This window comes from Microtus pennsylvanicus, chromosome 3 (genome assembly GCF_037038515.1).
Source record: "Microtus pennsylvanicus isolate mMicPen1 chromosome 3, mMicPen1.hap1, whole genome shotgun sequence".
NCBI classification, from domain to species: Eukaryota; Metazoa; Chordata; class Mammalia; order Rodentia; family Cricetidae; genus Microtus; species Microtus pennsylvanicus.
In genome coordinates, this window is record NC_134581.1 from 4,902,592 (window position 1) to 4,916,207 (window position 13,616).

Below are 13,616 nucleotides of genomic sequence, written 5' to 3' on the forward strand. Positions count from 1 at the left end.
TGGTAACCCGAGACTCTAGACCAGCGCTCAGAAGTTAAAATCCATGCCAAACTACTCGGGCATGGCACCCCATCATGTCTCCTCTTTTAATTTGTGTCTGAACCAACAAAACTGCTTATCTGGTAAAAGTACTGGCCACCAAAACTGACACCAGCACTCAACCCCTGGAGTCCACTAGATGGAAGGGGAGAACTGACTCCTGAGAGCATCCTCTGACCTCCACAGCTGTGCACCCGATGACAGGGAGAACTGACTCCTGAGAGCCGACCTCTGACCTCCACAGCTGTGCACCTGATGAAGAGAACTGACTCCTGAGAGCCGACCTCTGACCTCCACAGCTGTGCACTTGCCCTCCTACATGCACAGGTGTGCACAGCCAGACAGAAACAATTGAATGTGATAAGATTATAATCGGGTTTGGTCGAGCTATCCATAATCCAAGATCTAGGAAGGCTGAGGACGGAATGTCTGAGTTCAAGACCAGCCTACACTACATACTACATAGTGAGCTCCAAATGGATCTTAGCTACACAGCCAGACCTATTTCAAAAAAGAAGTTAAAAATCACCGTTCCATCATCATCATCTTAGACAGGACTAAGACTGAGGAGGTAACACATAAGATGTGTGCCTTCAAGCACACTGTAAATGTTAGCCTATTTTATGACACCACTATTTTTGGTTTTAGAATATGAAACTGGTGGGGGCTGGAGGGATGGTTCAGTGGTCAAGAGCATTGGCTGCAGCCGGGTGGTGGTGGCGCACGCCTTTAATCCCAGCACTTGAGAGGCAGAGGCAGGGGGATCTCTGTGAGTTTGAGACCAGCTTTGTCTACAGAGCGAGTTTCAGGACAGGCTCCAAAGCAACACAGAGAAACCCTGTCTCCAAAAACAAAAGCAAAAACAAAAAGAGTTTTGGCTGCTCTTCCAGAGGACCCAGGTTCAATTCCCAGCACCCACATAGCAGCTCACAACTGTCTATAACTCCTGTTCCAGGGGATCCAACAAGCTCACACAGGCATAGATGCTGTCAAAATACCAATGTACATAAAATATAAATAAATTTTAAAAAACGAATTGGCAAATGTCCACTGATAAAGGAAGAACATCTATTTAATAGGATTATGCGGCGAACTTCTCGACCAGCAAGAAAGAACAACCACCACACGAGGATTCTTCTCAGATCATGCTTTACTGGAGTGCCCTTGGTTGATGGGGAGCAGGAAGCGAGGGGACAGGAAACGAGGGGCAGGAAACGAGAGGGAACGCCCAAGAGCACTAAAGCAGCTGCTTATATAGGGAATTGGCACACGGGTCGCCCTGTAATTGGCTGCCACCATCAGCTGCCACCAGACTGCATCGGGATAGGCCCAAGGACCCTTATCCACCACGCAAGCGGGAAGCGGAGGGGGGGGGGGGGACACGCAGCTCCCAAAGGCAGAGCCAAATACGGAGTTGTTTATTTCCAACAAGACAGGATGTCGGCGCCATCTTGTAATGGCGATCCTGTCCGGCTCACTACAGGATTACACTCAGATGAATGGGTCCTCGAGGACCTTGCAGCATGGCCTCCAACCTCCGAGGTGGACCTAAAGTCTTGTTACAGTACACTGCTATTTTCCGCCTGGAGACAGGGACTCACATATCCCAGGATAGTCTTGAACTCTATGTAGCTGATGGACTTGAATGTCTGATCCTTCTGCCTCCACCTCCAGAACGCTGAGATTCCAGGTGTGTCCCACTATGCCCAATTTAGTCAGTGCTGGGGGCTCCAACCTAGAGCAAGCTAGGCAAGCGCTCTACGAACTGACCACATCCCCAGCCAATTCCCATTTCTTCACTGGAAACCCAGAGCTTTCATCTGACCTCAAGGGCAGTCACTCAGCAGGAGGCCATCTCTGTGACTAACCGAGGAAATTGAAGCATGGTCTTCAAAGCCTCACACAGACAAAGCTGTCTGAGGAATTTCTCCCGAAGAATACCTCTGGTGAAGTCGCGTATGATTCCATAGGTCTCTGACCCTGACTGCTTGAGCTGGCTTAGCCGCCCTTTCCATGGAGTCAGAGGCCAAGTTCTCTCTCCAGGTAGTAGCCTGTGATTTACCCACCTCCGTCCATCTAGACTAGTTTCCAGCCCAGTAAACACACAGCAACTGTATCTGGTCCCCCACAGAGCAATTACAGAACAAATGCTTAAGTACAGGTCTGGAGACCTTGCGACTCAATGGCCCCAGCTCTTAAGGCTCTTGAAGTCCACTTCCTGCCTTTTCCCAAGATAGGTGGCCACCTCACCAGTCTCCTTCCAGTACAGCCCCTTTTAGCCTAGAAATTTCTGTCTTGTGCAATGGAAAACCCTGATAATACAACCAAAAAAAATACTCGTCAGTGGCCATGAAGGCTACTTTGGAAGCTGCCTTCAGAACTTGTTACAGTCATCCAAGTGCAAAGATGAGGTAAGTGAACCTACATGGAGGCTCACAACAGGCTAGAACTCCATCCCAGGGAATCTGACGCCCTCTTCTGGCTATCGTGTGCAAAACACACAGTGCACAGACAGGTGCCAGAAAAACACCCACTTTTTTTTTTTTTAAAGTACAAAGCACATAGGTGAGTTTTTCGTCATCTGGATCTTTTACTTGAATGTCACTGTACATGCCACTTGGCCCCAAGAACTGGAAGGACCGCTGCTTTGGGACAGTGAAGCGTCCTGGGGACCTGCTTGCCCACCTAAATAAAAGGACTGGACCAGTTTTTAAACTGTCCAAGGGAGTCCCAGTCTTCCCTGAGATGCTTGAGATTTATCAGTGGGGGATAAGGCGGTTAATTCTTGAGTCCTTTTCTACTTCTCAAATTTATTTTAGCAAACTATTCACAGTGTGGTTTCTTTTCATGAAAGTTCCTTTGCTATAGGGAAGCAGCCAGGTAAGCCTTAAAAGCCAGTCTTAAAGATTTTCCAACTCCTTTGCCAAAACTGTGAGTTCTGCTGGACCTGGTGGCACATGCCTTAATCCCAGCACTGAGGAGGCAGAAGCAGGCCAGTTTCTTAGAGTTCAAGGCCAGCCTGGTCTGTGTAACAAGTCCAGACCAGCCAGGGCTACATGGTGAAACACAGTCTTTAAAAAAAAAGAAAAGGTTTCTCTAGATGAACAGAAAAGAAAAAAGAAAAGGATTCAGTTGTTGGTTTTTTTCAAGACAGGATTCTCTGAGTAGTCCTGGCTGTCCTGGAACTCACTCTGTAGACCAGGCTGGCCTCAAACTCACAAATAATTACCTGCCTCTGACTCAGAATTCTGGGATTAAAGGCGTACACCACCGGGCTAAAAATCTCTTTTCTGCACTCACTGATGAAACATTATCTGAGAGACTAGAAAGGGCCAGAGGTTGCACAGCAGGCCTGTAAAGGCGGCTGAAGAGTCTTCCAGCAGATGCTTACTTAAGAAAGGGTGACTTACAAGGCAGCTACCGCCTGGCCAGAAGCAGGACTCAAAAGTAACACTTCTCCACTTAAAACCGTGTCTGCAGAGAGCAGCAGGCTGGTTTCTGAGGCTGTGTTCTCTGCAAGGCAACAGAAACCAGTGTTGCTCTACTCCTTCGGGGACTTGGGCTCTCATTTGGTGCTGATTTTCAGTGGCTCAGCGGTTACCCCACACGTAGCCAGGTCTGGAGGGCAAGTCTCGTGCACCTGAACCGGGGCTGCAAAGCAGAGGAAGGCTTGAGGTGGCCTTCCTGGCACTTCCAGAAAACATCCTCCTGTCTTTCAGGAACTCACCCTTACTCGCAGAATAGTCCATTTAGGGGATGACCCCGAGGCCCTGGCCATTTTGCTTCCATCTGCCAAGTACTCTGCTGGAATGTGGTGCCACTAGCTATGGGGCGGTGGTTGGTTTTTAGTTTTAAAAGTTTCATGTATGGCCGGGTGGTGGTGGCGCATGCCTTTAATCCCAGCACTCAGGAGGCAGAGACTGGTGGATCTGTGTGAGTTCGAGGCCAGCCTGGTCTTCCAGGACAGGCTCTAAAACTACAGCAAAACCCTGTCTCAAAAAAAAAAAAAGTTTCATGTATGATTACTAGTGTGTCTGTGTATGCCCATGCCATGGCATGCATGTGGGGGACGGAGGACATCTTTGCTGACACAGTGGCTCAGTGGTAAGAGCACTCACTGCTCCTGCAGAGACCCCAAGGGCCATTCCCAGCACCCATGCTGGGCAGCTACAGCCACCTGGAGCTCCAGTTCCAGAAGATGAGACATCTTGCTTCCTCAGAATTGCACTCAGATGCAAATACTCCCCTGCACCTCACACACACACACACACACACACACACACACACACACAGTTTAAAAATGAAAAATACCCAGGGGGTAGTGGAACACGCCTTTAATCCTAGCACTCAGGAGAGGCACGTGGACCGGAGTACAAGGACAGCCTGACCTACAAAGTGAGTTAGTTTCAGGAGAGCCAAGGCTACACAGAGAAACCCTGTCTTTGAAGAAGGGTGGAGGTGCTGGAGAGATGACTCAGTGGTTAAAAGCACTTGCTGCTCTTCCTGAGGATCTAAGTTCAGTTCCCAGCACCCACATGTCAGCTCACAACTACCTGAGTAACTCCAGCTCCAGGGGATCTGATCACCAGTTTTGGCCTCCCTAGGCATCCATACACAGCATACAAATACACATATACAGAGATACTCACAATTTTTAAAAAAAAAGAAAATAAAAAAGACAGACAAGGTTACTTATTTATTATTATTTATTTTCATATACAAAAAGATAAAACTTGAAATAGTTCTAGATTTTTCCTCCTATTCTGTTGGGGGGTGTGGCTGCTCCTTCACACAGGGGGAAAAACTACATTCACATCGGTTTGTTTGAGGACCCAGTGCAGTATTCAAGCAGCAAAACCCCAACTTAGCAGATCTAATTTCAAACTTGACACTCGTTTCTAAAATTACCACAGGAAAAAGGAGCAAAGATCCACTGCAAATGAATGAACTATGATACAATGTTCTTTCCAAAACATTTGCATTTCGCAACTGTAATTACATGGATGTCTGCTTCAGGCCATTGTGTGTGTGTGTGTGTGTGTGTGTGTGTGTGTTATATATAGATATATATAAATCAGCACACTTTTCAAATCCAGACAGGGTAACAGCAACAAGCTTAACTCTGTATATATATATATTTATATATATATATATATTTTTTTTTTAAAGACATGATACTTTAGTATAACTTTTGTTAATTCAGTAGTACAAGCTATTTTCTGATCTACAAAATGTTTGTTTTATAGCTACAAGGGTGGAAAGTGTCCCGCTACATTTACACCTCACAGATTCTGGCAAACAAACAGTACTTAATCGAACTGGAGCCCCAAACTAGAAGTTTTTAGTTTCAGCACTTGAGAGAGCTTCCTCGTCTACACAGCCTGAAATCATAGACTAGTCACACTTGCAGACTTTGCAATGACTTGTCATTTTAAACTGTGAGAAACAGATGAATCCAAGCTTTTGATTACAATTCATATATACAAGTTAGATAACACAGCTCAGTGAGACTTAGCTACCCATCCTAAGGGCAGCACACACATTCTCCACTAAGTTAGACAAGTCTTAAGTTTTTTTTTCTTCCAAATAATGTACAAATTTAGAAGTAGCTGGTAAAACTGATATATAAGATGGTAAATAAAAAGTGACATTTTCTGTTGGTTCCAACACTGTCCCTGCAAAATTCGATGCTCTGCTCTATTTCCAGCTCACTGTCTGTCACATGCCAAATGCTCTTCTCCACGGGAATGGACATCAAACTCGACGCAAGGTGAGTTTGCAGTACTGCACAACACTAAGACAGATTCAAGGGCAGTTGTGGAAAAAGAGCAGCGGGTGAAAATGTGGCCTCTAACGTCACCATTGGGACCGTGTCGCGTTCATAAGCAGATTCTCTCGCACAGCTGAAAATGGCATCGTGTGGATTTGTGTCATGGCACTGAAATCTCCAAGTCTGTTGCTAATCTGCAGTAACCCTCGCCTTCAGTTCTCAAGTACCACCCAACTGTCTTTGCATTTTTATAGAATTCTGGAAAAGAAAAGTGAGGGAAAGCAAGCTGCTGGCATTTTAATAATTGCGCTCTCGTTGGTGGGCCTAGCATTTCAACGGAGGTCTCTGCCCACGTGACAACTGCTTGCTCCCAGGCGGCCTCTGACAACTCGTGCTTCCTACTCTGGTCTCTGTCATGCTTTTCCCTTATGGAGAAATTATTTGGCTAAACTTATACACTTCGCTCGTGGCAGTGCTCTGGGAAAACCCCACTAGGGCTAAAGCACTTGCAAGGACTGAGGTCAGCAGTCCGCTAAGCAGGGCAGACACCAGACACCGGAGGGCTGAGTTGAAACCCACCAGGTGCAAGCTGACCCTAGTGTCCCATGGTCAGCGGGACAGCAGGGCAGCCCAGGGCAGGCAACTCATGGCTGAGTTACCACTTTTAATCTCACCCTGCCGTCTGTGCCCCAGAGACAAAAATTCAGGTGATGACAGCTGGTTAATTAAGCTTTCTGAACTGGTAAAAAAGGCTCTTTAAAAATATATATATATTTATTTATTTAAAATACATCAAAATGACAAGCAGCCATGTCCCACAAGGCCTAATTCCACAGCAACATACACTACAGACATCTTCCCAGAACGCACTGCGGCAGTGGACGGGGTGGGGGTGGGGCCTCTACCCTGCTGTTTGACGGAATGTTCTAGGTCTGAGCTCTGGAGACTGGAAATGCGGGCGTTACGAAGAGCTGGTCTTTGGAGCTCATTTGCGTGCGAGACCAGCTAGTTAGGTTGCTTTGCTTATTCAGACACGTGAGAATACTGAACACAGCAGAATGCACAGGACACAGGAAGCACCATTCGGATGACATGCCCAACCAGTTCCCCCCTCCCCCCGCAGCGCCAGGACAGGCTTGCCAGGAGCCCCTGGTCCATTTGGGAAGAGTTTTGCTTTAAAACGAGTCAGTGCCCACACTCAGTGGGCCTCCTGCACGTGTGGTAAGAGTCGGCAGTTATCAAGAGAGTCCAGGTGGAGACACCGTTCAACGTGAGGTCTGAGGTAACCGGTTCTTAAAGTACCCGGATCACACAAGTGCATCCAGAAATCAGGGCTGGAAAGGGAGGCAGGGAAGGGGCGGGGGCTAGAAGAGACAAGTAGAGAAAGCTTACTGCAGTTGCTTTTGAGGGGTGGGTGACAAACCAAGGCACAACAGAATTACATTCCGAGACAGGCAGCTGGAGAGCACAGAAGTCTTCTTTTATGGGGAACAGAAGCAGGGGAGCTGGCTTCCAAAATGCAGCTAGAGCTGGGACTAAGTGTCCCCAGCAGAAAGGGGATAGATAACACGTAAAACAACATTCTAAATCAGGATGAAGAGACCACGGCTGGCTTGAAACAACACACTAAGGCTCTCTTAGCAGGAGCACCCATTCAGTGCAGTTCTCTAAGCAGCAGGCTGGAGCCAGCAGGCAGGGTATAGGGAGGAGGTCTTCGGTTGAACCTCAGAACTGGCCATGGGACATGATTTAGCTGAATTATCCACCTCCCCATCCCTATGCAAAGTCCCACCCACTCTCCCCCCAAATCAAAAGTTGAGATGAAGGCCACTTAGGCCTTGCCAGAAACCCTCTGCGGGCATCTGAAAGACACCCCGCTCTGAGATTGGGGTACTGAGTTTCCTCTGTTGGTTCCTGCTTCACAAAAGAGCAGAAAGCAGCCCTGATCAAAAGGGACAAACCGTGCCTGGGAACCCTCCACTTAGTTCCTGCATTATATCCATGAGCCCCACTGTTCAGTATGGTCCTAGATGGTTCTGGTTAGCGGAACTCAGGCCACCAAATCCCATTAGAATGTTTTCTGTGGCTCAAATCTTTCTCTAGATGCGTCCTTCGGGGCTCTGTGCTACAGCTTCCAAACCCAGTCAGGTACCTTCCATGAAAGGAGCAAAGTTTCAACCTCAGAACCCCTTATTCAGCATAAATTAAACCCACTACAAGCTCCTCCCTTCGCCCGGCCACTGTTCCCTCCACAGGCAGGAAGCAGGACCGAGGCCTCACTGCCCTGAGTGGAGCTTGGGCAATGGGGACCCGTAAATCGACTCCGGGCTGCCAGGGTATCCAGGAACCCATGCAAGCGCTAAGCTCCAGCCCTCGTACTCCAGTGTGCGCACGATCCTGAAAGTAAAGCTCATCAGCTTGGATTACAGAAGCGATCTCACTCCAACTCACTAGTTTATAAAAATAATCTGTAGTACAAAACAATCTCCACACTGCGTGGAGGCGACCGTCACATGACAGAACTAAATAGATGGGTGGAGCTACGGACTTTGTAAGGAAAACTTCAAGTGACGTCTCTTAATAGAACTACTCTTATTTACAACACTATCTACAACACTGATGCAGAGTGGTCAGGAGTCAGGGAAGGGTGGGTGCTCCAGAACTCGAGGCAGTGTTTGTTCACTCACATAAAACCCACCTTTGCTTGCCCCTCCCCAAAAAGACTAATGGGGTCGTTCGCCTCCTAACTGTAAACTCAAACACGCAGGTTACAAACGAATGTAGTACGTCTCAGCTGCAGGTGTCCAGATCTCCCCGATCCGAGAGCAGCCACGCGCACCCATGCAGCAGCCTACGCTAACTCAGCCTAGACAGTCCACGGACAGAGGCCTGGAGAACAAGAGGCCGTGCAGAGCCCACTGCCCCATGCTGGCGTTTTAATTCTTTAGGGAAACGTGGTGCTTCCGTGGATGGGGAAGTGGCACTCGCTGGCCTGGGCACTAAGGAGACAGGCATAGCACCGCAAGGTCAAAGTCTTCCTTCCTTCACGCCTGGAAGACGCCAGCATGAAAATGCTAAACTTGGTTTAGAAAAAAAGATGTAGGCGTTCCCGATCTCAGTTCAAATTGTCAGCCCAACAGTAACTTACAGCAATCGCAAAGAAGTCCAAATAGCAATATCCCAAGAGCCCACCAAAGAACTTGGGCTGATTTACTGATTGAACTAATTTTTTAAAATGTGTTGGAATCAACTAATTGATTCCCAAGGAAGTGTTTTAAACTTAATTTAATGTTCTATAAAACTAAATCATTATCCCAAAACACTTCCCTAAACCTCCCAGAGCAGAGGTCTGGGGTACATTCCCAGTAGGATTGCTGGCTACAGAGCTACCCCAAAGCACACATAAAGAACTACACATTAAATCCTGGGTGCACGGAAAGTTTGGCGTCTAGACTGTAAAGGACTCATCGGCCGAACTGCTCAGCCTACTTATCTAAAACAATGTTAGCTGGGATTTAAGCTCAACACCAGGCCAAACAAGCCAGCTGCTGAAATTTAGCCTTTACAAACAGCCAGAGATGAAGGGGAGGTCCCGTCACCCAAGCTGAGAGGAAAGGGACACCTTGCCGTCACCCTTTCTGGCCGGTTCCCCAGTTAGCAGAAGGATGGTTGGACGGCACACAGCACTTCTGGGAAAGGTGTCGCCTACTGCTCCAGAATCACCTCTCCAGAGGCGCCACCAAGTCCAAAAGGATGAAACAGGCGATGGTGAAGCTTGAGCTGAATGAAACTTTCCTGTGATCTGGGACACATCTACGAGCCAAGTTCTTGAGAACAGTGGTAGGAATTCAACTATAGTACAGTGAGCTTTTGCTGTATTAATTATTTAGGAAAAACAAGACATCCTCCTACCCAGCAGTATACACTAAACTTCACACACTACAAAAGTGAAACTCTGTGAGTGAGAGAGAACCAGCCAATCCTCTAGCTCTGGGTGGAACAGTCACTTCTTTGCCTAAGCGGCTAAGCTTAGGAACCACCACATGCCAGGCTGAGCCAAAACGCATGGCAAACATTAAATAGATGTAGGCTGGCCACCAAGAAAATTCCTTCATAAAGCCCAAGGCCTAGGACAGAGTAGCAAGACAGAGAGGGTCACGGGTGTTGTCCAGGCAGGCAGGGAGGACAGAGCATGGCAGGATCATACACTATGCTAGAAGCACCAAGCCTTGTCAGGAAGGCTGACCCAGCTGCACCCAGCAAGCCTGGTAGCCTTGTGATGAGAAGCAGGTCTGCCCTTTGCTGTGGAGGTCTGAGCAGAAGGGCCAGCACGTCCCCGTGCATCTGGTGTTGGGGGCACCAGGCCAGCCCATGTTAGCCCAGACGCTAATGGCTGCCTATGGTCTTCCTTGCCATTCACGAGGGTCTTCTGCAGAGCCCCACGACACGGCAGCCCTGTCTTCATTTGCTTTGTCCTTCTCTGACACAGCCACAGAAGTCTCTGGCAACGGATGACTGCCTGTTATCACAGGGATTTTCAACCAGAACATTCTCTGCCAATGCAGTGAAGGGAAAAGAACTCTCCAGCTGCTTCTCTCCTGACTGATCTCATCTCTCTGAACACACGGGGACTTCCTCAAGCTTCCAGAAGCTTAGGGACAGGGGACTAGAAGGAAAAGTGACATAAAATCTGTGAGAAAGTGGAAGGCAGAGGCCCCATGACCCCACTGGACACAAAAAGAAGAGAGAGAGAGAGAGAGAGAGAGAGAGAGAGAGAGAGAGAGAGAAGCAAGGGCCACTCTGGAAGAGCACCTAGCTCCCATGAGCAACTGGGTGTGTTACCCGAAGGCTCAAGGCGGTCTCCAGCCCCTATTCACAGACACCACCACCCCGACTCTCCCTTCTCCAGGCCACACCGAACAGGTACCCCCTCGTGACACTCCATTCTGGTGCAAAGGCCTGACAAGGACACTGTTGTGGCTGGACACAGGGTCAGCAAAGTGGGAAGCCACCCCCAGAAACGGTATCAGGCCTGCCCTAACTGGGATGTTCTACACCAGAGCTCAGCCAGGCCAAGATGCTATGACAAAACCAAGCCAGCACACAAGAGAAAAACACCCAGGGTCACAAGAGCACACGGGGAATCTAGGTTTAGTGTTTGGCACAGTGTGTGACTGGTGACTGGGTCACTCCCGCAGCGAAGGATCTACATTTCTTAGTGGTTTGTTAAGGGTCAAAAGTAGAGCTCTCCACTGCCTGAGGAGAAAGCTAAAGAAAGCAGATATGGCACTTTTCAATAAATATTTAAAGCTTCTTAAAGAAAGAGGTGGGAAGGAAAAGCAACTGCTGTAAGACCTGTTTCGCCAGGAAAAAGGTTTTCTCAGAGAAGGAAATCCCGAAGCACAAAGTCAGGCGGGGGAGGAGGGGACACACAGAGCTTACACAAACAAAGTCCATGTGCCCCCAACTACCTGGCCAGACCACGGTGATCCACAGAAACAAAGACCAAGGTCTGAGAGGGAAGTCAACTGGCCTTCCTCAGCACCCTGTACACAAACACCCACAGAAAAGAACAAGCCCAGGATGCCCCGGGCACCACACACCACAGGCTGAGGGAGCAGCTGCCCAGCTCTGAGCTGTGCCCTCCCAGACTTCACATCATAGTCACAGGCTGAGCCGAAGGAATTAACCCTCCAGTTCTACCTCACCTGGGCCTGAGAGCTGTGGTTCTGCCGAGTGAAAGTAGGGGTGTCATCCTGAATACTACTCAGGGGACTTAAGGAACAACACCTGGCCCTCTAAGCAACCCAGGAGGAAGTGGCCTACCCTCAAGACAGAGCTGTGCTGTTTAAATCCGGTCTAACCCAGCGCGACGCAGGCCCAGTCAGCTCAGACAGTGACCTGCGGCCGATGACTGCTATTTACAAGAAGCTCCTAGCAAACAAAATGGTAGTGCTGGCTAGAAGACACAAGCTTTTTTCTTTTTCTCTATTATTTCTTTTAAACTTCCTTGTCATAAAACCCAACTCACATTAAAATATACTTCCTACAAGACAACACAACTAACAAAATATATAATTAATAAAACATACACAAGTAGAAAATTCTGAGGTATTTCTGGTTTGAGGTGGTCTGTGGTCATGAAGTTACTTCCTTTACATTTTAAAATTTAAACCTCGGAAGCCACACAGCAAAGGATGTGTATATATGTGGATGTGTGTGTTCTGTCTGAAAAAAAAATTTAGCATGTTTCATAAATAAAAAAAAAATTCCAATGTTGAAACAGCAGCATTAGGAACATTCACCGCCTGGAGCAAGGTTATGGCGTAAGAGAAAACAGTTTTAGAATATGCACCATGCACCGCTTTAAAGGGTCCAGAGAAAGCCGTGTCCAGGAGCCTCAGACAGGAGCCAATAATGCCGCTGCATGGGGCCAAGCCAGAGCTGCAGGCCAGCAAGGCCCCCACCCAGGGATCCTCTGGGCCACTCACCCTGTGCAGTGGGCGCCACAGGCATCTCCCCAAATTGCCAACAGGAAACTGCAGTTCGGTGTCTCCTCCATAAAGATCCACAGTATCCATCATGTCTAACGAAGAACATCCACTAAGCTGTAATGCCCCCACCTAGTCTTAAGACACCAGCAAGGTAGTATTTCCTCCTGTGGGCAAGCCCAAGTTAGTATGAAGAAAACGGGCAGGCAGAGCAGCCTGGCCCCGCTCCCGGACTTTCCCAGACCCTGCCTGTGCTTGCCATTATTACTGCTCGGCCCCCAGAAGGTCCTTGCCCTCGATCCCTTGTTACCTGAGAAAACAGCCTCCATAGCCAAGGGTGTTGCTCCAAATGTGCCCAAGTCCAGTGTAGCTCTGCTCCCAACCCGCCCCAGAAACATCCTCCCTTCCAACTTCGGTCTAGACCATCCTCCTCATCTCTGCTTCCCTCTGCTGGGTCAGGATGACACCCATCAGATCCATGAAGACACATCTGCCATTTCTTAAGCTCACTGCCTGAAAAGGGAGAAACACAAAATAAAGGGGTAGGGGACCCTCTTCTGAGCAAGGGTATGTTCATGTAACAGTCTTCAAAGGTTCCTCTAGTAGAGATTGCAGCATTGAGGTTCCTAGGACAGGAGATGGGTTTCTTTGTGTTACAGACGCTGAGACGACAAAGAGAATGCTGGGGAACAGATCCCGAAGGACAGGAGGTGGCTGAGGCTCTTCAGCACGGCGCTGGTTCTGCATTCACAGCTCAGCACCTCAACGCCTGCTGACGTGTCCGCTGTTTGCAATACAGTAGAACAATATGCTGGTAAAAACTGATCCAATCCAAAAATAATATTATTAATAATAATTATAATAATAATAAAAGTCAAGGTAAAATAGCAGCTGCATTTTATGTGTTTGTTGGTTATATGGGATTTCCAAAACAAAACACAACTTTTTTCCTTTTGTCTTCAGATCCACTGAGTCTGGAGAGACGCTCGTATCCTAGGCTTAGATGCTGGACTCTTTAGGGGGCAGATCCACATTGGTGACGGAGGTCACCAGAGAGACTAGACAGTCCGAGGTAGTGCCGTTGACCGACCTCCTGATGAGGGACACCCGCTCCTCCACGCAGCCCGCAGAAAGGCGAGCCTCGGCATCGTGGTCCCAGCACTCCTCAATGGTCACACAGAGCTGGGCCAGGCCCTGCAGAGCCGGAGGGGGGGGAATCCTTGTTAGGGCAGCAAGTGACGATGTGTCGGGATCAGGCAGAGCCGATGGCCCAGCCACGGCCATTGCAGGTCGATTAGAAGGCTACAAACTGCAGG

At 48.5% G+C, this 13,616-nt stretch overlaps 1 protein-coding gene across 4 annotated transcripts in view; it reads right to left on the minus strand.

Annotated features, from left to right (window-relative positions):
• Positions 1 to 4,727: 4,727 nt before the first annotated feature.
• The window catches only part of Acvr2b (activin A receptor type 2B), a 36,847-nt gene continuing 27,958 nt past the window's right edge, over positions 4,728 to 13,616 (minus strand). For 3 of the 4 annotated variants that reach the window (XM_075964177.1, XM_075964174.1, XM_075964176.1), the window contains exon 11: positions 4,728 to 13,494. In XM_075964177.1, the coding sequence (XP_075820292.1) occupies positions 13,300 to 13,494 (195 nt within the window). In that variant the 3' untranslated portion in view covers positions 4,728 to 13,299. The remainder of the gene's footprint in view (positions 13,495 to 13,616) is intronic. The other variant, XR_012909934.1, reaches the window with a different exon arrangement.